Source organism: Populus nigra, chromosome 18 (genome assembly GCF_951802175.1).
Source record: "Populus nigra chromosome 18, ddPopNigr1.1, whole genome shotgun sequence".
In the NCBI taxonomy this organism is placed as follows: Eukaryota; Viridiplantae; Streptophyta; class Magnoliopsida; order Malpighiales; family Salicaceae; genus Populus; species Populus nigra.
In genome coordinates this window covers 8,917,754-8,944,866 of record NC_084869.1, presented here as the reverse complement: position 1 = coordinate 8,944,866, position 27,113 = coordinate 8,917,754, and the positions used below count along the sequence as shown (strand labels likewise).

At 30.6% G+C, this 27,113-nt stretch overlaps 1 protein-coding gene across 1 annotated transcript; it reads left to right on the top strand.

Moving 5' to 3' along the window:
- Positions 1–6,725: 6,725 nt before the first annotated feature.
- On the top strand, positions 6,726–13,187 carry LOC133678564 (nucleobase-ascorbate transporter 6-like). The gene is made up of 15 exons (XM_062100915.1): positions 6,726–7,009; positions 7,319–7,464; positions 7,970–8,067; positions 8,152–8,328; positions 8,472–8,572; positions 8,843–8,918; positions 9,010–9,069; positions 9,212–9,396; positions 10,178–10,274; positions 10,722–10,808; positions 11,915–11,973; positions 12,066–12,157; positions 12,276–12,353; positions 12,459–12,619; positions 12,720–13,187. Exons 2-15 carry the CDS (start codon positions 7,365–7,367, stop codon positions 12,936–12,938), a joined length of 1,590 nt encoding a protein of 529 aa, XP_061956899.1. The 5' UTR covers positions 6,726–7,009; positions 7,319–7,364; the 3' UTR covers positions 12,939–13,187.
- Positions 13,188–27,113: the final 13,926 nt, after the last annotated feature.

Sequence of the window (27,113 nt, the reverse complement as noted above, 5' to 3'; positions counted from 1 at the left end):
TAATAGATTTGCACCATAACTCATCAAGTTATTAAGTTGAATCTTTATTTTGTTTATTGTAGGGGTTTTTGTTCTCGTTTTCTTACTCTACTTTTTACTCTCCCCTTTTCTTCTTTTTTTTTTGAACAAGACGAATTTTTTTAATGAAAAATTAAAACATCCTAAAATGATGAAAGCAAAAAAGAATAGTGAGCAAGTCCACCATTAAAAAAAATATTTAAATCATTTTGATAAAGAATACATAATATTTATGTCACTATTTTTCATTTGCAAATATTAAAAAAAAAAGTTAGCAAAAAAAATCAATGAAACATAGATAGCTTTTATTTGAATAAAAAAACTCTCAGATAAAAGAATTCTACTATAGTAATGATAATAATTATGGTTAAAAATATTTGATTTTCTGTATAATTAAAATGCATATAATAGTGTTGATGGTAATGAATTAATTTATGTACTGTATTCATCATATAACCAAACCAACTTAAATTTCAAAATTAAAATACCTAAATATTTTTTTCTAATAAAACACAAGATTCTTTTTCTCTTTTTATTTATTTTATTTTTAAAAGAGAAAGATATAACTTTCTTAAAACCACAAATATGATTTTACTTTCTAATTATATTTATAAATAACCGGTGCGGATATTTTAGTAATTATTATATTGAAAAATTATTGTAGCTTATATATCCCAACTTCAAACTATATAATATTAAAAGATAATTTAACTTTGTGTCACTAACTTTTATTTCAATTAAGCTACAATTAATTTTGGGCGTTTTAAAAACCAGAAAAATTACAATATAAAATTATTTAGATTGTAATAAATATTCAAATTTATTCATGTATAAATAGTTTTGGAAAATTTGTTAGAGCTTAGAAAAATATAATAAAAAATAGTTGAATAACTAGATCATTAGCATGCCCTACGTTATAAGACACGTTATTTTTTTATATAAAAAAATATCTAGGCATTGCTAATATATTTTTCTAGTAAAAAAGAAGAATTAAAACCATATGTGAATTGATTTAATGTGACTTAGTTATCTTGACAGATCCAATAACAACTCAAATGACCGATAAGATCATGGTTTAACTCAATGTAGATTAAATCTTTTTAATAAATATTAAGACAATAACATATTAGTTCTATTCAGGTCAATCAGAGTTAATCTATTAACATGCATACCAAGTCATGAGATTATGATAACCCCATAGAAAAAAAATAAAAAAAAATTATAAAGTTCAATTTCCAACAAACTCAGTATTGAATGATAAAAATAAAAAAAATCAATTGAAAAATCCAAAAAATAACCTAAGTTAATTCGGCTTAATTTGTCAAACTTGCAAATTAGATCATAAGATCGAGATAACATAATAGAAAGTAAATTAAATAAATTATGAAACTCAATTTTCAATCAACCTAATATTAATTGAGAAAAAAATCGAACAAAGAAAGGACATGAAGAAACGACTCGAGTCAATCAAGGTTAACTCGCCAAACTTGTGACATGAGTATTGAGATAAAAGATAACCTCATAAAAAGCAGACTGCAACAAATTACAAAGTCTAATTGTAATCAATTTTATGTTGAAGGATGAAATTGAATAAAAATAAAGTCAATTAAGAAAAAGAAAAAAACTTGAGTTAACTCGCTAAACTCATAATCCGAATCATGAGTTTGAGATAATCTTATAAAAAATAAATTTAAAAATTCAATTCTTAATTAAGCTAATATTAAAAGATTAAATTACAATTAAAAAAAAACATAAAAAAATCTATTAGAGTAAAAAGTGACCGAAAGACTGTGAGGAGGAGGTACATTAAAACCCCTCTTCTCCTTTTTTTTTTTTTGTTAATTAATAATAATATAGATGGAATCACATGTAAAAAAAATAATTTAAAAAAAAACGAAAGAAACTATCAAAGTTGAGAAGAAACATCCAGGGAAAGGAAGCTCTGGGGGCAGTCAAAGCAAGACCAAAGGTGTTCGGCTGGTTCGCTGTTTGGGCCTATGATCTCGTGTCCAAATTGAACCTTAGAGATTGGGCTAATCCGACAACTTTCTCCCGAGCCTTATTGGGCTCATGAGCTGGGCCACAGATGATGGACTTTTCTGAGATCGTGTTCGTAATTATTGGGCCCACTTCAAGCCCAATAATCACGAAGTGTTCCTTTTAGAAGAGAAAACGGTGAAATCTGCCAGAACTTAAAAACTCTTCAAAGCTCCAGGCTTTCCACTCAGCAGAATCGGAGACTCCTGTCAAAGTTTATGCACAATTCAATTCTAAAGCCCTACTAGCTAAATCGGCTGCGAATATTAATGGATTTGTTGAGTAATGATTTATAATTAGAGCTTCAAATTTAGTAATATTGCAACCAGAATATGTGCACATGATGCATGCCTTAATCTTAATAAAAACTCGTAAGATTCATCCCATATAGATAAGCAACCGATCGGCCCGGGATTCATTCCATCCAATAACTAACCACCATTCTTTGTTTTTTAAAGTATTTTTTATTTGAAAATTTATTAAAATATTAAAATAATATAAAAATATAAAAAATAATAATTCCAAACACAAAAACAAAACCACAGAAGGGACAGAATTTTGCGGAACGGTGGTCGGTCCCTGCAGGAGGAAGTTGGGTGTCAGGAGTCTCCCCCCCGCAGAGGGCTGAAAGCAACGCTCACGTTCTTTCTCTTGTTTTCTTCTTCGTGCACTTTTTTTCTTCACTCTCTGATCTTCAGACCCTTCTCGCAACTCTCGAGAATATTGCATGATAGTACCCATTTCTCTCTCTAACGTTGGCATCACATATTCTATTGACCGCTACTACATGGTCTCGGCAACATCACCTTGCCACCTTTCCTTGCTCCTAATCCCCGTAATTTAAGACGAGGTTTGATTTTTGATATTGGTCTTTAAGGCTCCTACCAATATGATGTTGACACGCCTCCAAGGAGATAAGTGACGGTATATTTATTTTTGCGTTTTAATTTTTTTTTTAATTTTTTTTATATTTTAAAAAAATATTATTTCGATATATTTTTAAATAAAAAAACTTTAAAAATTAACAGGAAAAAAATTTCTGAATATTGGTTGAAAAATCTGCAAAGATCACCTGTAAGATGACAAACATGTGCAAGCTCCAAGGTGATCCCTTCCTTGACTCTTTCGCGAAGAATCATTTCCCTTTACTTTCACCTTTCCAAGACTTTACAAAAGGCCAATCAATTGGTGTCTAACCACCGCAAAATGGCACAATTGAAATTATATAAAGCAATCAAACGCCTTATGGACCACCCAGCTGCCGCTCGCTTGCGGTTGCATCAGTCAAGATTGGTGTCCATGTGGTTGCAGGAAATCTTGACAAAGGACTAGCAGGGGATCGAGTTGGATAATTAAGGAATGTGCCAGCAATATCATGCCTTTCTACATCATTATCAAGCTCTAATTAACATACTAATCTTATAATTGGCCATTAAAATGCATCATTATTAAGCTCCACGGATCTATTTAATATTGAGTTTTGGAAGTGTTTTTAAAAAAAATTTAAAAAATATTTTTTTAAATTAATATATTTTTTGATATTTTCAGATCATTTTAATGTCCTGATATCAAAAATATTTTTTTTAAAATATTATTTTAATATATTTTGGAATGAAAAACAATTTTTATCACACCTTTTATTTCTTACATGTATGTTTCCTTTAATTGTGTCTTTAGTTTTTTTTTAAAAAAATATATTTTTTAGTAATTTTTATTTTTTTAATGTGATGCATGCGGATAAGTAGTATTAATTAAATTAGGATTCTGATTGTAAAAATTAAAATTTATGGTTTATTTGAGATTTAATCTGTGTGACTTGATAAGTAGATAATAAAATGATAGTCAGACCTATATACATATACAATTTATTTATGCAGTTTATTCACAATATTTATCGTTTTCTTTTACCTGTTAAAATTTACAGTTTTTCTTTATTACTTTATTTACAGCTGTCCTTTATCTTTATTTTTCTTTTGTTTTTTTCTTAGTTTTTTTTTTTTTGGCGTCATTCTAAATAGATTCATATTTTATTTAATTTACAGGGCTACTATTTGTCTTTAACAATGATCAAGTTTCTAGTTGTAATTTTTTTTAATTGCAAAAAAAATAATAAAAAATATTAATAAAAAAATCAATAACCAATTAAAAGATTCCCGATGATTGATGATCAACACTTTCTATCTAATCATAAAAGAAGAATTTGTAGATGAGACAACCATCTAACATCTATTCAAGAATCTTATACTGACAATCATTAATTTCCTTTTTAAAAATTAGTAGCATAAACTTAAATTTATCTGATTATTAATTTTAGGACCATGGAGAATTAATTAAAATACATGTAAAATTATATTTATCAATATATATTTTTATTTTTAATATTAATACATTAAAATTATAAAAAAAACATTTAAAAACTTATTAACTTGATATTTTTCAAGAAAAAACAACGTAAACAGCATTATCACATGGAGCCAAAGAAGAATGGATATTAAAGTGCTCTAATTTGAGCGTTATTAAAGTAAGCAAGAAAGTGTCGCAATCAATAAATGAACGACAACGGTTCAGCCTGTAAATATGTAGCTTAACTCGAAACAGAGATAAAACGTGGAAACGGAGGTTAGTATGGTCATAAAAAACAATCAAGTCGGTGGAGAGCGCCCATGAATTCAAACACGCATCTTTACGTATTTTGCGCAACAGACGTCAAGGCTTTCAGGATTTTGGTGGTGGTGATCGGGAGTGTAATAATTTTTTTTTAATAATTTTTTTATAAATATATTAAAATTATATTTTTTTAAATTATTTTTAATATTATACATTAAAATAATTTAAAAATATTAAAAAAACTAATTAAATTTTTTTTTTCAAAATCATTTTTAAAACACAAAAACCAACTACTCTCGCTCCTGTCAGCTCCCCTGGAATCATGCCTTCGCCTTCCACCTCACCTTCGTCTACTTTTCATGGCTGCACGTATATATTTAAGCTGTTCTTCTCTCTATTTTTTTTTTTGCCATTATTTTTATGTTTTAAAAATTTTAATTTTTTTAATTTTTAATTTTAATTTTTTTTAGTATTTTTAAATTATTTTGATACACGGATATCAAAAATAATTTTTTAAAAATAAAAAAAAATAATTTTAATATATTTTTAAATAAAAAATATTTTGAAAAGTAACCTCAATCATGACCATACTTCTAAATAATATTTTTAACCTTCATTCGAGATGGACTCGAATCAAACCCTTAACATTTATGTATTTAAATGAAGAAACTCGAATCAAACCCTAAACAATCGTTTATTAGATTGAATCATTAAAGAAACTTGACTTTTTTTTTAATTACTTAGAAAACAAGCCAACGGCAACGCAATAACCAACCTTTCTTGGGCATGTGCACTAATACGTAAGCTATCTTCATTTATTTAGTTTTCGCTAATCACTAGCTAGGGTTTTGCTTTGCCCAAAAAAAGAAAACCTCTCTCCCTCTCTAGAACAAGCCAAAGGGCTGCCAGTTGTCAGTGAAAAATACCGAGTCCTACAGACAGCAGGAACTGGGGCGGGGGTTACTACTGATAAGGGAGAGAGAAGGTGTCGGCTGTCACCGTTTGACCCTCCTCCCTCTTTTGGGTCCCCCCCCCCCTCTGGGGCACCCCCAATATTCTTCTGCTACACAACTCCACAAGTTATCATCACCACATTGTCCAATCTACCCCCAGGTTGCCAGCCTTCAATAACTAGGGAGGATGGTTTTAGTTAGGCTTGTTTTTTATAAAAAAATATTTAAACTAGTTTTTTTTAGAATTAAAACTGATTTAAATCAATTAGTTTCAGTTTAGTTTTTTTTAAAAATAAAAACTAGTTTAAACCGAGCAGTTCTGGTTCTGCTCGGTTTTTTTCCAGTTCTGCTCGGTTTTTTCAGCTTGAATTCGATTATATTTTTTCAGTTTCAGATTTACAAAATCAAAACCAAACCAAATCGATTGGTTTTTAAAAATTCTAATCAAATTTAATTTGTTTTCTAATTATTTTTTTCTAATTTTCTTATTTTAATCAGTTTTTTAATATTTTTTACCCCTATTAATAATTCCACGATAGGTGTCGATCGCCTGGACAAAAACCACATGGGCTCCAACTTTTAAAGGCCATTCTCGTCTTTTCATGCAAAGAACGTATGCTTTGAACATCAAAAACTAGGGGTAGGTTGCAATACTGCGAGGTGTTTGGCTTCGAGAAATTTAATTATTTTTGTTTTAAATTAATTAATTATGTTTTGGTAGTTCTAGATTGTTTAAAGGATTTAAAAATAAACCAAACATCCATGCATCCTTATCGGGAAGTTAATTACGGAAAGCTTGATTCCGCCTCAAGTGAAGGCAAATGCCCAAAACGCTGCCGTTAAATTAAACGACTTCGTTGATCCCTTCCCATGATTTTGATGACCGTAATTGCTTGTATAACAGAATAACATCAATGGCAAGTGATTACCGGTTGGCATAATAATATATCATTAAGAGGTGTTTGGGAGTAGGTTAAAATTTAAGTTTTTTTTTCTAAAATTAAAATTTTAAATTATTTTAATATATTAATATTAAAAATAAATTTTAAAAAATAATTTAAAAAGGAGCCACTATTATATATACACATCCCATTAAATAATATTCGGTGGAGTGTGCAGCTTAGCTTCACTTTATTAATAAAAATGGTGAGAGAGAGATTTCACCTCACACCTTCCACACTGTTTTTTTTTATAGACATCGCTTGCTTGTTTAAAAAATAAAAACATCTGGTATTTTCCTTCTCTCTTTCAAGTTTCAACCTTCAGAGAAGAAGAACCTGCATCTTTTTTTTTTTGTTCTATCTTCGGAAGAGGGGTGTGGGGTGCATGATTTGCATTTGACCTTAAATTCTTGCTTTCAAAAGATAGATAAAGGAGTAGCCGTTGTTCAAAAGGTACTTTTCTTTGCCTCTTATAATTTTTTCAACTATTTTACTCTCTCTTTTCCTCTGCTTTCCCCTCCTTATTATATGCTTTATGGGTAGCTGTAGCTGTAGTCGTAGGAGTAGTGAGAGAGAGGGAGGGAGTGAGTTGATTCACTCATTTCTGGGTCCTGCTCACATTGTTGAGCTGAGTTCAGTACCGTTTTTGCTTCCCTGTTTTTTTCTGTGAGATTTGGGATCTGGGTTCTGCTTCCTCTTACTACATCTTCGCTCACCTTTTGAATCTCTCTTTTGTTGCTGTTCTTTTTTAAAAAAAAAAAGAAGGAAAGAAAGATAAAAGACAGTTTCGTAAAGAAAGAAGGGGTTGATGGCTGGAGGAGGAGGAAAGGCCGAGGAGCCACAACCACATCCACCAAAGGAGCAGCTTCCCAACATTTATTATTGCATTACGAGTCCACCTCCATGGCGTGAGTATTTGTTATCTCGTTCTTTTTTCTTCTTTTTTTTCAAGTATAATTTTGTTATCTCTGAACTGAATCTTGTTTTTACTTCAAAGTAGCTTTTTGTGCTTTCTTTATGGTATATACTCTTTCAAAAACTCCAAATAAACCTGCTCTTTTCTTCTTTCAAGATTCCGCATACACTAACCGACCTTTCAAAAAAAAAAAAAGGAAGAAAAAAACCCAACTACTTTTTTGATTATATATATATATATATATATATATATATATATATATATATATATATATTATCTGTTCATTTTATTTTTTTGCAATTTCTATTTTAAGGAAATCTGTCTTTTTTTTTTCCAAAAAAATTAGATTTGGTATTTTTTTTCTGTTTTTTGTCAGTGATCTTTTTTTTTTGTAACAGTGTTTGAAAATGGACCAAGTATTTTTGTGTTTGCTTATTTTTATACATCGCTGAAATGGGTTTGCCTCCATTTGATTATTTCAAGATTGTGTGTTGCAGCGGAAGCTATCCTACTTGGTTTCCAACATTACCTTGTGATGCTTGGAACCACTGTTCTCATCCCTTCTGCTCTCGTTCCCCAGATGGGAGGAGGAAATGTAAGGCCAGGGGGGAAAATCATTATGCAGATATTTCGTGTTTATCTTTAACTGAGTACGGTGGTTGTATTGTTGTTTTTGTAGAAAGAGAAGGCGGAGGTGATCCAGACACTTCTCTTTGTTGCTGGTCTGAACACGTTGCTCCAGAGTTTGTTTGGCACTCGTTTGCCTGCTGTTATTGGAGGCTCTTACACCTTTGTCCCAACCACAATTTCAATTATCCTTGCTGGTCGATTTAGTGATGAACCAGATCCTGTTGAGGTTTTATTTCTTGCCATTTTCTGCTGTATAAAGTTGTCGTGGTTTGGAATGTCAAGTGGCACCTTTCTATTAATGATATAGAAGAGCTAGTATTAATTCCCAGTTAAAATTTTTGCTGCACTATTTCAATGGTTCACGTCCAGAAATTTAAGAGGATTATGCGTGCAACACAAGGTGCTCTCATTGTTGCTTCAACTCTCCAGATTGTTCTAGGCTTCAGTGGCCTTTGGCGTAATGTCACCAGGTTAGTTCAGAACCAGAATTGATGCTTAAATTTTAGCAGTGGTTGCACCCTGTGATCAATTGCATTTAATGCTAAGAAGATATAATGATTGGTTAACATATAGAATCATCATCTATGTATTGCGAATCAACAGAACTTCTGATCAATGGAAAGCTCTGGCTTATCCTGTAGCTCATTTGCATCTTTATGCCATATGTAATGTTCACTTTGGCAGAGTCTTCTGCATCATAGTGGACAAAGTTACAAGATTGCTCTTCTTTTTTCCTGCAGGTTTTTAAGTCCACTGTCAGCTGTTCCTTTGGTAGCCCTTGTTGGTTTTGGGCTGTATGAGCTTGGGTTTCCTGGGGTAAGCTTCCGTCTGCTACATATTCATGCACATGCATATGATGTATAAACTAGTTACCAGTGGGTATTAAGTTTTACTTTGAAATGTTTAGGTCGCCAAATGCGTGGAGATTGGCCTTCCAGAGCTTATCATTTTAGTATTTATTTCACAGGTATTTGTGCTGTGTTATGGATCCAGTTGTAGCTATTTTGATCACGCTGTGTTTTGTCATCTCTTGCTTTTGACTAATTATGACTTTATTACTAATATTTATTGTTAGGATGAATAGTTAATTGTCACTGTTTGTTTTGCAGTACATGCCCCATTTGATAAAGTCAGGAAGACATGTCTTTGATCGTTTTGCTGTCATATTCGCAGTGGTGATTGTATGGATTTATGCTCATCTGCTCACAGTGGGTGGTGCTTATAATGATGCACCACCAAAGACACAAGTAACTTGCCGTACTGACCGTGCTGGACTTATAGATGGTTCTCCATGGTTAGTCACTGCATCTTAAAACAGATGCATGATTTAGCATTTACATCTTGGCTTATCCTTTATATGGGGGATCTTTTTTTTTTTTTCCTGGTTTACAGGGGAATGATTCGAACTTGAGCCACCTAGGAAATCAACCATGTCTTGCACTGCTGGACCATATCCAGTGGTGCTATAGGTGGATCTTTACTTGTCATTATTTCTTCTTTCTACCTATAGGCATGGCTCATGATTACCTGGTAATCCCTTTACAATGGTCCTTTCTATTGATTGTAAATCCCTGCCGGTTTGTTAATTGAGGTACTCTGCTGCATAAAGAGTAAAACCAGTATAGGAAGAGGTTGAACACAGTGGACTTTACCAATTCATTTTATCCAAGAAGAAAATCAAAGTGTGAATTAAATGCTCTTTTTACTCATTTCCTCTGTTGATGAGCTTGGTTGCTATGTCTGAACATGGACAAGCTGATTTTGAAAGGCAAGAGTTAGATGGTCCATATTTGGAGACTGCTTAGATGAACTAGTAGTCATAGTCCAATTAGGAAGTGCTTGTGATGCAATTATCTGATTCGGATTTAAATAAATATGACAAATTTCGTCTTAACCGTATTCATTCCTTGCACATTTCATTGAATCAGCTGGGTAATTTGGGTTCTAATTGGTATTAGTGGATGAAGAGTTTGATTAAAGCTTAATTTTGCTTTAATGTAGTATAATGTACTTTTTCATGACTTGGCGTTGTGGGATGGCATCAAGTGTTTCTTATTGGAATTATGGGTTTGCAGGATAAGAGTTCCATATCCCTTTCAATGGGGAGCACCTTCATTTGATGCTGGTGAAGCTTTTGCCATGATGATGGCTTCCTTTGTTGCTCTTGTAGAGGTTTGCATTCTTCCATTCATATATTCACTTCTCCCTCATGCATATCCTATGCTATTGCCCTAAACTAAGAATCAAAGTGCATCACACAATAACATCACAACTGTTGTTAGTTTGCTGATATTATTTTTCCATTTATTGATATTCTATTTTAATGATAAGTCATTGTAAATGCCTATCCCATGCTAGCGGTATCAATACAATAATAAATCATTTGATTGTTGTAATGTGGATGAGCTGATAAATAATAGTTTCCAGAGATTGATAGAAGTTCTTTTTGGAAACTACAATTTTCATAATTTCAACGTTGTTTTTAATTGATTTTGTTCTTTTCTGGTTTTTCTTTTTTGCATATGTGATGCAGTTCAAACATTCATTCTGTGGATTATACGTGTTGACTATGTTATTTAATCTTGTAAGTTCACTGAATTACTTTTCATGAATAAACAGTCCACTGGCGCATTTATTGCTGTATCAAGGTATGCAAGTGCAACTCCTATGCCACCTTCTGTTCTTAGCCGTGGTGTTGGCTGGCAGGTAATAAAAAGAATTGGTTTCTTTGTAATTGAAACTGCATATTTAAGTTTTTTAGTTTTGAATGATTGTTTTTGTGTCTATGATAGTGTGAATGTCTTTTTCATGCTTTGCTGCAGCATGCATCAAATATGCACTCCAGTGTATAGACTTACTGTTGTGTAGCTAAACATTTTATTTGATCCGTAAAGTAGATAACTTTTCATTTTCAAGCTGTTGAATGATCAAAAGCCCCCCATGTCCCTCCCAACCTATGATTCCTTTCGTGACAGCAAGACAGACCTTTTCATTTCAAAGATTTGTTTGAAAAGTGTTATACCTAGCCACTGTTATGTGCAGTTGCGGGCACATGCACTAAAATTGTGTTGTGTGCAGGATGGAAAGAATGGAGGTGAAATATCAACACATCAAGTTTTAAGGGTGTAAAGAGTGTTAGGTTGTGTTGTTTTATGAGTGCTTGATAAGAGTCTTGTAAAATTATGAGTGTCAGCTGGCCCAATAAGAGTTAAATCAAAATTTGAAATATAAATAATTTCAAAGAAATATATATCGGGGGGTCTGTAATACAAAGTGTATGGAAAAGACAGGTAATGGGTGCTAGCTTCAAGAAGGATAAAATATAAGAGACGGCTTCCCCCCTTGAAAAGCTTTTAAGCTTTTACCTCTCCCTCTTGAAGATTAACAATTAAATCCCCAAAATGTATTAATTGGTAACCCCTTTAACAATTCTCTCTACTCTTCCAAACCCAAGAAAGTAAAAGCCCCTAGGGTAATTTTCACCCCCTTTACCCTCCCTAGCAAATCTATCCTAAATAAGAACAAGAAAAGGATATTTATATATGGAACTTTTAGCTGTATATTCTGGTGATTACTATATTTTTGAAGCATAAAGAACAACGATAGTTGTTCTGTCTGTGAAACCAGAATTTCATTGTCCTTCCTGGGAGTTGGACAAGCAAATTCCTGTAACTTTGATTTGCACACGAGCCAATTGTCATTCAAAAGCATAATGTCTTTTCTGCACACAATTGATCTTCACATTGGCAAGTTATAATTCTGATGGATATGAGTTTATCACATTTGTTATTAACATTTTATTTTTACATCAGGGAGTCGCCATTTTGCTTTCTGGGCTGTTTGGAACTGGAAATGGATCTTCTGTATCCGTGTAAGATTCACTAGGAAGGCCTTTGGAGTGCCTGAGCTTTTATCAATTTAGATAAAGTAACTTCAAAATTGACTTGAGCTTTACCTGTGCAGAGAGAATGCTGGTCTCTTGGCCTTAACACGAGTTGGCAGCCGAAGGGTTGTCCAGATATCTGCAGGATTCATGATTTTCTTCTCTGTTCTTGGTAAGTCAATATATGAGTTTGTTGAATGCCTTTTGTATTGATGTATGATTCATTATGATTCATTTTGGTTGGTATACCATTCCTAACTTACATCGTTCGACTTTGCATTAATGTGTAGGAAAATTTGGGGCAGTCTTTGCTTCAATTCCATCACCCATTATTGCCGGTTTATATTGCCTTTTCTTTGCTTACGTGGGTATGTATATGTTGATATTTTGATTCACAAGCAGATGTGAAGAATCTCTGATATATAGTCATTGGTTTTGTAAAATGATTTGTCCTTTTTACTATGGATTTCCAGGTGCTGGTGGTCTTAGTTTTCTTCAGTTCTGTAATCTCAACAGCTTCCGAACAAAGTTCATACTAGGCTTCTCTATTTTCATGGGGTTATCAGTGCCACAGTACTTTAATGAGTACACTGCAATTAAGGGCTTTGGTCCAGTCAACACAAGTGGAAGATGGGTATGAATGAAAATTTTCAACCCCTGATCTGTCTAGCTTTTGTGAAAACCTTGCCAGTGGCTGATAAGCATTTTGTGTTTTTCTTCTTCTTAATTGGCAGTTCAACGATATTATAAACGTTCCTTTCTCATCAGAAGCATTTGTGGCGGGCTGCGTGGCCTATTTCCTGGACAACACGATACATAAAAAAGATAGTTCAATAAGGAAAGACAGGGGTAAGCACTGGTGGGCCAAATTCAAATCATTCAAGGGTGATACAAGGAGTGAGGAATTCTATTCCCTGCCCTTTAATCTAAACAAATATTTTCCATCCGTGTAATTCAATCAGCATTAATAATGAGCTGGTCCTGCTCAAATGTGTTCTCGATAGCTCTTTGTGGGATAAAAAATTGCGTGCTCTCATTGTTCCTTTGTTGTGAATCTTATCACACGCTATATAGCAGTATAAGATAGTCTCATCTTTCATAGAATGACTTGAAATCATTCAATTGAATTTGTTTTCTTTGTAAAAATCCTACGGATGAAGTGGGACTTGGAAGTAGCAATGAATCAGTTTTTATTACCTCTAGTTTCTTCTTCTCTGTTCTGTAATTGCTTTTTTTGGACACTGGAGCACTGATTGCATGTACCTGGCTCATGGCCATTGAAATCAGCTGTTTCCTAGATTTTTCACATGTTTCATCGGAGGATTGATTGCCGATTTCATGTGATCAAGTTAAACTGGATTGAGTCGCCGGCGATCAACTGCAATGGTTCTTAAGGGTCTGAATAGAGGCTGTGTATCGTCGCCCTTCTCCGAATGCTGTGCATCCCAATCTGGGTTAGGTCATGCCTCTGGGTTCGGGTCTGGAGCCAAATTAAAGACAATAAAACGGAGCTAGAATTACCATGACACGCGTAAAATTTTCAGCTAGCTAAAACACTATTTATTCACTCTCTGCAAGTGCAAATGTGCAATATATGAAAATCCACGGTATTCAAAGTCTATCCTGTGCCATTCCCGTTTGCTCCGTGCCTGTGTTTTTTGACTGCTGACTCTTTCATATCCTATCATTTATGAAATGAAAGAAGGAAGGTCAAGGACGGTGATTTGAATCACACAAGTTTGAGTACGGTGACAGGGCAGCTACTCTGCTTTCTCTTTAAAGTCTATCGGACCCCATGATAACGACAGAGCCACTGCATGCAGGGCGTACGAAAGGCTCATAGTATGAAAGAAGGAAGTAAAGGGTAGGCGAATCCAATGAAAATAGACTTGGACAGAAGAGGATATTGCAGCAAAAACAGTAAGAAGAATGCTTTCTCTTGTCGATTCTGGGAGGCACTCTGCACATATTACTACTTTTTAACTTCCAAGACGATGCAAAAAGCGAGGAGAGAAAAGGCCAAGGTGAAGAAGCAAAGTTGCATTGAAGCTGGTGCTGATTCTTCAAAAAGCAGATGCTTTATTCGGTAGTAAAGGCCACACCAAGTAGATGATGATTACAAGATCATCTTGCTATCACTTTACAGGTCAACAGAGAATTCTTGGAAAAATCAATCTCCATCACCTTCATCCTAGTGGTCTAACTCTTGGATTTATCTTAGATCTGTGATCAACCCCCACTTGATTTACGGGACTTTAAATGCAAACACCCTTGTTTAACAAGATCTTGGCAACAAGATTATTGTCGTCCAAGGCATATGTGAATACTGTAGCTCAAGCTGGACGGTTCATTTAACTGAGAGAACTCTCTCATGGTTTTTACTTCCGTTTCATTTTCTTATTTACCTTACCCTCTTGGTTTCGTGTCATAGGTTCACTTGAAAGAAACAAAAACCATCCACTAACAAGAACCCTAAAAACAGCCTGTATGTTGCTTGGTGGGGGGAGGGAGTCAAATGAGGCCTAGTTTGAATATATCTCATAAATGCCATGGTATTGACAATAGGGCCCTACAGAACTGATATCCCTTATTTCCTACCCTTTTCATTTCTTGAAAAGGAGGAGGAGTTCGATGCCACCCACACAATCAAAGCATAAAAATATAGGAAGGTACAAAAGCATGACTTTTCCATATTATATATGAGGCTGTTCAGATTCTGTAAAAACCAAGTTAAGATATTTGATACCGATACCGATGGTGTGTTTGAAAATCCGGTTGAATTATATTTCAAAAAGTTTTATTTTTTTAAAAATTGATTTTTATAATATTTTTGAATAATTCTGATGCGTTGATGTAAAAAATTAATTTTAAAAGATAAAAAATATTATTTTGATGTATTTTCGAATGAAAAATACTTTGAAAAACAATCTTTACGGCACTACCAAACTAATTTCCAAGTGGCATGAGCACCAGACTTTTATATTCATCTAAGCATCTAAGATTGTAAACGACATTTTCTATAGCCAATAGAAAATGTTATCTGCTTCTTGATATTGCAATTATTATTATTTTTTAAAAAAATGGAAGAACACCTGGGTACATTCATGGACAGGCAAAAAAACAAAAAGGAATATAGCAGATGAGAAGATGTTGTCTGCCAATTAATGTATTAGTAATGAATAATTAGTTGAAAACCCGCATGGCATCTTACAAGCAATTAGTTTGGAAGTTCTATAACTCACCAACCCCAATAATGAACACTTGAAGAAACGAAAAGGAACACAGCAAGAACTGTGAAAGGGTACTGAAAAAGTGAGAAATGGTAAGAAAAAAACCAGATTTATTTGATTAGTCTTTGTGATATATAATTATGTATTCAACTTGGTTTAATCATTAAGTTCTTGGTGAAATGAGATTGAGAATGAGTGACCAGACGACCTTTTCAGTTTTCAGATTTATTTCAGGACACAAAATCTCACAGGCTAGCGAGATCAGTATGATCCATTGATTTGTTCCCAATTTCAGGAACCAAGCGTAGATCCTCATCATGCACCCTTGAGAAAATTGTGATATTGTTGGAGTAACCATAAGAAATGGGAAACCATTTGTCATTGTGTTTTGTTCCCAATATTATAGCTTCTTGATACTAAATTATTTGTTTTCAAGATAATAATATCTTTGTATTTAATGTTCATGTCAAAGTATTATTGTTGTAGAAATTATTCCATACGTCAAATTAAAACTTTGAACTTCTTGGATGCAAACCGAAATTGAAGATGTTTAAGATCTTTACTATGTAATCAAGTATTTATAAAATATAATTTCGCATCACAAAATAATTTTTATCATCCTAAAATATTTTTTTGTTGTGTTTCCATTAAAAAGTGTTTTTGGTGCACAAAATATTACATGGTAAAAAATATATCATAAAAAATTATTTCATTATATATTTTGATGTTTTCACTTAATGAAGAGCATGGTACTCATTAGTGCTCTCGCGCTACAAAAATATTTTGTTGTCTACTTGGAAGTAAAAATCTTATCACATTGGTTTTTTACATCACTTATTTATTATTAGTTAAGATAACAAACTTGTAATTTAAAAAAACAATGTGCTCAATATTCTTTTTGTTCTTGCAACAACTTTTTTTTTACTCAAAATCACCAATATAATCGTTTCTAACACCTTGAAAAACACTTTGGGAGAGCAAAATTTCTTCACTTATTTTTTGTTTGTGTATAACAACTAGTTTTGATATTTTTCAATAAATACCCTATTGATTTTCATGTAAAATCTCTCCCAACTCTATAACTCTCACTTCTACTCTTTTACAATCTTACATATTATACTTGATTCTTTGATATTTATCATTTTAAAAGCTTCAATTATTCTCTTATTCTTGATAAAGCTTTAAACATGTATTGCATCAAATCAATCTTTCACCTTTGTGAGTTAGATTGCATTCCTATAAAGACTTGGGTTTAATCGTGGTAATCTTCTCTCGGTTAAAGTGTGATTATTCTTTTGTGAGAGATGAACCAATATGAAAGTGTAAGTGACATTTGAAAGCACTCGGGTAACTTTGGTTGAGAGCCATTGAGTGATAGATTTGATCTTTTCTTTGAAAGAAAATGTGATATGTTTGATCCTTAGCTCATAAAAGAAAAGGGTTCAATCTTGATCCTGTAAAAACATTGTGATAGGTTTCATCCTTAACCCGCAAAATGACTGAGTTTAATCTTTAGTCCGAAAAAAGATTGTGTAATCGGTTTGGTCTCACCCGTTAAAAAAATCTTGTGTGATAGTGAATACTTGAACAAAGATTCAAAGAGAGGAGTAGGTGATTATCCAAACCACTATGAAAAACTAGAGTGTTTTACTTTCTCTTTATCTTTTTAATTTGTGTATCTTGTTATTAATTGTTGATTTTAGCATTGTTAAAGAGCTTAAGATTAATTTTGGCTATCTTGGTTTAATTGGAGATTAATCTTTAAAGTGCTAGAATTTTTTTATAAAGCTCTAATTCACCACCACGTAGGCTTTTTAAGTTTTTCAATTGGTATTAGAGCTTGAACTCCTTGTTTAAGGTTTAATCACCTATGAAAAAAAGATTATGACACAAGAGGATCAATGCTTAACTAGAGCACCATTTTTTAAAGGAAAGAATGGTGCCTATTGAAAAGTTAGGATGCAAACTTTTCTTGAGTCTATTGATATTGAATTGTGGGTTATTGTTGATAATGGATATACTCAAACGACAATGATAAATTTGAATGGATAAGTGGTTCCTAAATCTGTAAGTGAATGAGATGGCAAACAAAAAAAAATGCATAGTTATAACGCTAAGGCAATGAACGCATTTTTGTGTGCTCTTAATCATGTATAGTTTACTAGAGTGAAAAATTGTAAAATGACTTTTGAAATTTGGAGACTTTTAAAAGTTACCCACCCATCAGGGTACAAGTCAAAGACTCTAGATTGATAAGTCTTACTAGAGAATACAAACTCTTCAAAACGAAACTTAATGAGAGCATTCAAGAAATGCACACTAGATTTATTATATTTATTAGTGAACTAGTTAGACTAGAGAAAAATCACCAATTAAGAAATGGTTGGTAAAGTTTTGAGATTTTTACTTAAAGTTTGGAAACCCAAGGTCATGGCCATTGAGGAGGCTAATAATCCAAAGACATTTGATTTTGATGAGTTCATTAGATTCTTAATTGCTCATGAAGAAAACATTAAGGAGCTTGAAATTGATAATAATAATATCAAGAAGAAATCTTGGCTTTAATATCGATACTTGGTGCAATAAAAATGAATATAATGGTTAAGAAAATGATAATGAGATAGCCATGATGACATACAATTCATCAAATTTTTGAGGTATAGGAAATATGATGCAAATTGGAGTAATTTTAGAAGAGAAAAAGGTGATAAGCGAGTGTCAAACAATATAGATGCTATCATTTGCTATGAATGAAAAAAGTCAGGTTATGTGAAGTATGATTGCCTAAATGTCAAAAACAAATCAAAATTTAAGAAAAATAAAAAGGCATTAACTTGGAATGATGAAGATGATAATACAATCTTTTAGGATGATGATGATGATGGCTCGAAATTGAAGGAAATAGCCAACTTATGCTTGATGGCCAATAACACCTTCAACATTGATGAGATGGATGAACTTGAACCTTAAAGTACTTTTGATGAGTTACAAAATGCATTTGAAGAATTATTTCATGATTATTTAAAATCGTGTAAGAAAAAATCTTATTAAAAAATAAACTTGATGTTATTTCAAAAGTTTTTGATGTTGTGAAAAAAACAAAAGGATACCTTGTTAACAATGAATATTGTTTTAAAAGGCAATTGGATTCTTTGAAAAATGCATCTACTTCATTCATTTCCAATGAATAATTACTTATTGATTTAAATTATACTTTGACTAGATTTAAAAAAGAAAAGGAGAATCTAGATGGACTTCTGGGTAATCAAATATGTGTTTTTTTTTTAGAAAAATTGTATAGGTTATAAACAAAATAAAAATGAAAAAATTTACTCAAAACTTTTTTGTTAAAGCATAAACTTTTTCAAGCATATGTATTTCTGGTGGAAAAAATGATTTTCATGAAAAACATTGCATGTACAAGAATATTTCAACTAAAACTAAACATGTTTAGGTGCTAAAAGACACATTTACTAACTAAAGTGGACTTATGAGATTATGGATACCAAAACCACCATGTTGAGATTTTTCCTTGTAGAAAAATAAAGACAAGTAATGTTTGGATAGCGGAAGGTCAAGAAATATGATGAGTGATAAATTCAAATTCATTTTCTTCAAAGAAAAGAATGTTAGACATCTGGCATTTAGAGACAATACAAAGATAAAGGTAAAAGGTATCGGTAATATTGAAAATTACTCTATTATCGAGCATATTTTACTTATTGATGGGTTAAAGTATGACTTATTAAGCATTAGTCAATTATATGATAAGAACAATGAAGTTATTTTTAAATCTTTACATTTCTTGGTTACTCATATTATTGAAAATAAAATCATCCTTATAGGAAAAAAAACTTGAAAAAACTTATATAATTGATTCATGAGAAATTGATAATGATGTTAAATGTTTTAGTGCTTTGGTGGATTCATCTTGTATTTGGCATAGAAGACTTGGATACGCCAACATATAATTAATTCAAAAGTTATCTAAAAAAAAGCTTATAAGATGACTTCTACAACTTGAGTACAAAAAAAAAAGTGATTTGTGATGCTTGCCAATATGAAAATGAAGTCAAAAGCTCATTCAAAGCTAATAATAAAGTCTTTATAGATCGAGCACTACAATTAATTCATATAGATCTTTTTGGTCCTATACGTGTTTCAAATCTTGGTGGTAAGAGATACGTGTTTGTCATTATAGATGACTATACTAGGTCTACATGAGTTTTATTTATTGCTCATAAAAATAAAACACTTAAAGCTTTTTTAAAATCTTATAAAAGAACTCAAAATAAAAAAAAAAGTTGTTTGATTTCTAAAATTAGAAGTGATCATGGTTGAGATTTTGATAAATTTTCTTTTAAGAATCTTTATGATGAAAATGGTTTTAAGTATGTATTATCAACTTTTGGAACACCATAACAAAACGGTATTGTTTAAAGGAAAAACTACCATTTTTAAGAAATAGAAAGAACCGTGCTTAATGAGTATAGTTTGCCTCAATATTTTTGGGTGGAAACTATAAATACTTTTTGTTGGGTGGAAACTATAAATACTTTTTGTTATATTTTAAACTGGGTTTTTCTTAGATCAATTCTACATAAAACTCTATATGAACTTTAATTTGAAACAAAACCCAACATTTTATATTTTTAGGTGTTTGGATTAAAATATTTTTTTTAAAATATCAAAGATAATTTGGGAAAATTTAATTCCAAATCCGATGACAATATCTTTCTTGGTTACTCTTCTACTAGTAAAACATATAAATTATATAATCGTAAAACTATAGCAGTTGAAGAATCTATATATGTTGTATTTGATGAGTTTAACCCTTTTGATCTTAAAAAGACAAAAAAAATAAATTTGGTGTAGATGTTGTTTTTGATATGATAAACCTCGATGAAAATCAATAAGACACCATGGTTAAGGATAATCAAATAAACGATCCTACAATCACAACTCAACAAAATGATCAACACCAGCAAGGGGAACCTTTATAGAGTTTTTCAAAGAAATTCAACGACCAAGAGGACTTTCACAAGATGCTATAATTGATGATCCAACAAGTGGAGTAAGAACAAGATCCTTTATGATAAATCAAATTAGTAATATTGCTTTTATCTTTAAACTTAAACCTAAGAATGATGATGAAACCTTGCCCTGATCTAGTTTTTTTTTTTACAAGTTAAAGGGGAAAAAAGACTTAAATAGAAATCTTATCGTCAAATAAAACTCGTTAACACAAAAAATGACTTGTCTCATTTCCAAAAATTTAGCATTCATCAACTTTCTCTCTTCTTTGTTGTTTTTTGATGACTCTCTTTTTCTTATCTCCCTAACCGTAAGCAAAATAAAGTTTTAAACTAATCTATTTAATTGCCAAACTAAAAGGATCAAAAAGAAAAAGGGAAAGTTGAAAATATCTTAAGGCAAAACTAACAAAAAAGTGGTAACAATGTAATGTCTTATATGAAAAAAAGTTCCTGTTTTTTTTTTATATATATATAACTTTGATCCCCTCATTTTTAATATTTTTCAAACATTAAAATTAAATCTTTTTTCGTGAAATCGAGCACCAACCTAATTTTGAATTTTTTTATATCACAATAAAAACATAGATAAAAATATAAACAAATTATTAACTCTAAATATCAATAAACACAATATCAAATGATAAAATTGCAAATTAAAAAAAAATTAGATGAGTAAAGCCAAAACATATACGACTGGAGTTCAGACCAAATTGTTATTTTTTAAATAAAAGGGTTGCCATTTTTTACTTATTTTAATTGTGGTCTACTCATTGTCAATCTCCAGCGAACAATAAAATCAAATAACTTTTTAACGAAATTGAGTACCAATATAATTTCAGGATGTTTTTTGAGACTGTAATAAGCACATCAAAAGCAAATCAGAACAAATCATTAACCTCAAATCCCAATCAACACAACTTTGAAGGATTTAATTGTAAAAAAAATGATGAAAAATTTTTTTTGTACGAATCATCGTGTTTTGCCTCAATTCAAGACACTTTTTTTATTTATTCAATTATATAATGTACATGAATTATTATATTAGAATTTCATTTAATAATTGGTGTGTGTGTATGTGTGTAAATTTAGATTATAAACTATAAAACTATTTCACTTATTGTATATACATGTATATGACTATACAAAAACATTTACAAACAAATATGACTTGGCCATCTTAGACTAAACACCTGTGATTTATAATATTAAAAAGTTATAAATCATTAAATATAAATGAAATATATTTTTTATAATATGTTATTATCATTATTGGTCATTCTATATAATCAAATACTATTTAGTTGTTTTAAATATTTATATATATATCACTCTATGTTTTAATACTATTATTTTTGGCTTATAATAAAATTGAAAATGTTATGCCAAACTCTTGCCTTTTTTCCATCTTACAACAATGATAATAGATATATAATATAATCGTTTCATGTGGAAAAGCTCAAAGAATTTCTCTATTAAGCTTTGACTTTAAGTCAATGTTAATATAAATATGTTTGTTATTCATACACGTGTGCGTAGATGTTGATTTATAACAACAATTGAATTCTTTTTTAGAAAATAGATTCTCATGTACATACATGGGTTGACTCCAACTTAATGAGTTATTATTAGCTATCGTGTTTGATAATTTTATTTTTTAATTTAATTATATTGAAAAATAATTTAGTTAACCAAATAGCTTCTGTTTTTTATATTAGACTCCACACTAATTTTGTTTAAACTTTAATTTTATCGAAGCTGAAATAGTATAGTATATTTTTTTAATTTATAAAAATCTGTTTTTCATTTATTTTATACGTAAAATCTATTTCATAACAGTTTAATTAAATATATATATATATTTAAATTTACTTTTCTAAAACTGCAAAAACACACTTAGAGTTGAGTATAAACTGACCCCGATCAAAGACAACCCATTCCAAACCCAATTGCTTAATAAATTTTCTAAATTCTGTTGGTTCACTTCAAATTCTATCCAATTCATTCATCATGCTAATATAATGAAGGCGATGCTGGTTTTGGTTCCTTTTTGCAGGCAATGCTGGTTGTTCTTTGTTAGTTGAAAGAGACTGACACTTATTGGTAGTTTTGGATAATTGAAGTCTTCTCTCTATATAATACAATATAGTAGTTTATGAGCAAAAAAATTAAAAAACTGATTCAACCGAGAAAACCAGAAAAAAAATAACTGAAGAAACCGAACCATGAAAAAAAACCGATTAGAATTTTGAAAAAACCGACCAGTTTAGTTTTGATTTTATAAGCATGAAACCGAAAAAACCGAGTCAAACCGAAAAACCGAGCCAAACCGGTTTGAACCGGTTTTTGTTCTAAAAAACCGAACCGAAACCGGTCGGTTTGAACCAGTTTCGGTTTTTTATTTTTTTAAATTTCAGTTTGGTTATTTTTTTTTATAAAAACTTAATCGAACCGAAAATGATCACCCCTAATAGTTCATCTCATTTTTTCTTTGGTCTATGATGGTGTTAAACTCAAATGTGCATAAAAATTACTATTCTGACATAATTTTCAATAAACTTTTGATAAACTTCATGTTAATGCAGATTATGACAACTTATAACTCATAAAACCAAAAGGGATATAAAATAATTAAAGCTTTTGAATAAATAAATCCCTTGATAGTAAACTTCACTTCAAAACTAACACATTGCTACCACACAACTCCTTCAAAGCTTCAAATAGCGGACTCCCTTGATTTTTTTTTTATATATATATTTTTATATATATACCTCATGCGTTACTTTTATGATCATTCATGGAAGTCAAATAAAGGAATTGATACATTTTCTATTCTATCAAGTTTTCCTTGTAAAGGCATGACATTAAACAATAAACTGTTTAAATGTGTTTAAAAGTATCGTAATAATTATTTTTTAAAATATTTTTTATTTTAAAATACATCAAAATAATATATTTTTTATTTTTTAAATATTATTTTTGATATGAATACGTCAAAATAATTTGAAAATACAAAAAATATTATTTTAAAATAAAAAAAATAAATTTTTTTTAAATTTTTTCAAAAACATTTCCGAAACACAATACCAAACACACCTAATATAGGAAGGTCCATTATGACTCCATGCACCATCAATCCAAATTAAGCCACATCAACAAACAAATAATCCATATTTTATATAAGCTTAATCAACCTAAAAAGCAATACAAAGATTGAATAAAATACCATAACAATATCCAAAGAAATATAAAATTATTAATTTGGCATGATGATTTATAGTTCGTGAAATCGAAAGGGAAATAAAATGCTTAAAACTCTCAAGTAAACAAACATCTTAATTAAAAAGTCGCACTCTAAACGGCTGCCAACCTTACCCTCATTCCTTTTATAATTGCTTACAAGTAGGACTCGATATGTTTCTTATTTTGGAAAGTTTTTCTCGTAAAGCTAAGGAAATTATTTTGTGAAGCACGTTCCATTAAAACTCCGTTCACCACTAGTCCAAATTAAGCCATATCATCGAATAATATAACTAAAAAATCCAACAATTCATGAAGAAATTATAAATAAAACTAAATGATTTGGGTCGGCTTAAATATTTATATAAACAATAAACCAGGTTAGTACATGGGACGAGCTTAAATTTATGAATTTAATTCGGAGTGGGAGCAAAATTGTTTTCTTTTCATAGTAGACAAATAACTTGTTATCTATTTTATTTTTTAAAACAAATAAAATATCGTTTGTCTTTTATAAAATAAAATAAAAATAAAAAAATTGGCCCAGATATGTGAGCCTCCCTGGGTTTTTTTTAACAAGTTCATGGATATTTTTATTGGCCATCAGTCTTTTTTTTTAAATTTATTATTTAATATTGAGTTTTTATTGAATTTTATTATTTAATATTGAATTTATTATAAATTTATTTTTTGTGTTTTTTTATTATATAATAAGATAAAGAAATTAATTTCACCAGTAAAGTTTATAACTTGAATTGTGGGTTTAATGTATTAACAAGGATGAATGTGACTTGTTTTTTTTCCAATTGATTATTTTTCTTAAAACCTACCCAGATAATAATGCCACGTTACATTAATTGTTACATAATTTAATTTAAAACTCTAAAGAGTCAATTTAATATTTTTAAGTTTGAATTGGTATTCTGAATTTTATAACAATGCTAAAAAAAAAACTTTATTCTAAATATTATGTTTTTATATTTCAATTTTTTTATATATATAATCCACAACGAGAGTGTGGTAAATAAAATAATCATTCCTACTTAAAAACTATCGTTCACTATTATTGTAATGGGTTTTGTCAAATTCTTTAATATAAATATTGCAAATAAGTCATAGTTCTTGGCATCATTATTCTAGGTATGACAATGCAATGGGGCTATACCTCTCCTATCTACACTCCATGGTGGACTGGGTTCGAGGCAGGGGAGGAATTGTTTTCCTTCGGGTTTGGGAATTCCCGATAATATATATATATATATATATATATATATATATATATATATATATATATATATATATATATATATATATAGACATGTGTGTGTGGGGGGTTTCTGTGTTCTCATGGGTGGGATGTAACTCTCTCCCATCCCTATTTTATTACAAGAGAGAAAATATCTTTCAAATTCGTCTCTATCCTATCATGTTTTGTCGGTATCCTTTGAGGCATGTAATTTTTTTTTAAAAAAAAAATCTCATAAAAACGATTATATATTTGTTTGATTTATCTCATTAATAAGATAACTATATAAACAGAATTTTTTGGGGGGATTATAAGATCGATCATGCAAAATCCTACACATCTAAAGGATTGGTTTCTTCATGGATTCATTGTTTATATGACCGTTGAAGATTTATAATTTTTTTTTTCAATACAATCCCTTTCCCCCCTTCTTATTCCCACATTTTTTTTCTTTTGATTTTTTTTATTTTATCCTTAAATTTTCTAACCGTCATCCGAGTTATCTTTGAACCGATTAAGTCAACTGGATCATATCGATATAACTTCTATACAATTTAATTTTAAACCAAAGTTAGATAAAGAATTGGATTGAAATGTTTTATTTTTTAAGTGTCATGCTTTGTTTTTTTTTTTTTTACAATTTCATTCTTAAATTTTTTTATTGATAGGCCAGATTGTCTTTAAACTAGTCAGGTCAAGCTGGACAACTTTTATATGATTTAATTTTAAACTTGAATTAGATTAGAGGTTTTTTTCCTATTAATTTTATCTTGTTTTTATAACTTTATTTTCAGATTTTTTTTATTAATCAGTTAAATTATTTTAAATTGATTAAATTAATTAAATCATGGCAGAATAACTCACTATCTAAATAAAAAGTTGCATTAAAAGATTTAAGGTTAACCAATTTTTTTTTTTATGTTAAAAAAATTCTCACCCGACCCATATAAAAAAAAATACTATGAATGTGGCCGAAGCTAGGCACAGGCGACACGCAGTCATTACGTGTCGAATGCTCGGAGGTGATTGGAAGATAAATGGACTCTTTACGTGGCACGTCGGACCCACAGAGCGCACACGAGTGAAGCAGCTTCACGTTTCTTTCACTCACAAACTTTCACGCCGCTTGCCCTTGGGTTCGGTGGCCAGCGCACATCTTTCCTCTGCTCAGCTCATCTAAAGGCTAAAGCTGACTGGGCCCTTTCTTCCTTTACCACGCTCTCACAAAGCGCGTGTTTAAAATGAGATGAAATTACTCTTTCCCTCCCTTCCAAATCGCGTCGACTATCGCCGTATCAAATTAAACTAAATTAAGCTCGTCACTTAGAGATTTTCGCTTAAAATTTCCGGAAAAAAGAGAGAGAGGAAATAAGAGCATGATCATTCCTTTTAGATAAACTTTTCTTGCTTAATGGTAGGGTGTTCTACTGTACTCTCTCTTTTTAATTATTAAATTCAAATTAGATCATGTACAATAACATATAAGAAGTAAATTATAAAATATAAATTAACCCTTTTCTAAATAAAGAACTTTTTCTAAAGTAAAAAAGTGTAAATCTAGATAACTGAAAATGACATTGAAAAAATAAAAATTTAAATATTTAATCTCATAATATAGATCATTTATTTTTTTGTATTTAATAATTTTATTTGTTTAAATTAGTTTTTTTGTTAAATCAAATAATAATAGAAACTAACACATATAAAATTAATTGAATAAAATAAATAAATAAAAAATATTATAAAAAGTTGCACATATTTGTCTAGATTTCGGCCATTATAGTAGTAAAAAATCAGGGTTTATGGTTTTTTTAACATAGAAACCTTCCATTTATGACCTAAAAACACCTATAAAACACCTTAGACATCTTGTTAAACTCATTGATGGCTTTAAAGAACATAAAAAAACCCGCATAAAAACTTGAAATCAATTCGAAATAAAAAAATTCCTAGCTCACATCTGTTTTTTCCTTGATGGGAAATTTTAAGGTGAAAAAACAAAATCTAAGTGGAACCACTCTCGCTAAATGGAAACTATTAACACTAAGATTGACCATTTTGAAGGTCAGAATCAGTATAAATGATGATTGTTTCTCTCTACTATCAAAATCCAGCTACTCTCTCTCCCCTCTCAAACCATGAAATTATAAGTAATAAAAATAAAGTTTTGGATTAAAATTTACTTTGTTCTTAATTTTAAAAGAATTAAGATACTCGATATTTTTATAATTTATAAATTGTGGACCACAATAAACATTTCACCTAAACTTTGATAAAGGCCACTCATTCCCTGTGCTTTTTTTTAAAAAAAACTTTTGTTCCATGTCTTTTAATCTCACATTTCCCTAAAGTTTAACCTAAATTGGCCTCCAATTTGAC

Coding starts and splice junctions, on each gene's coding strand:
- LOC133678564 (XM_062100915.1), top strand. CDS start 7,365: ATGGCTGGAGGAGGAGGAAAGGCCGAGGAGCCACAACCACATCCACCA. Junction 10,275..10,721: donor CCTTTGTTGCTCTTGTAGAG/GTTTGCATTCTT, acceptor ATGAATAAACAG/TCCACTGGCGCATTTATTGC. Junction 12,354..12,458: donor CCTTTTCTTTGCTTACGTGG/GTATGTATATGT, acceptor ATGGATTTCCAG/GTGCTGGTGGTCTTAGTTTT.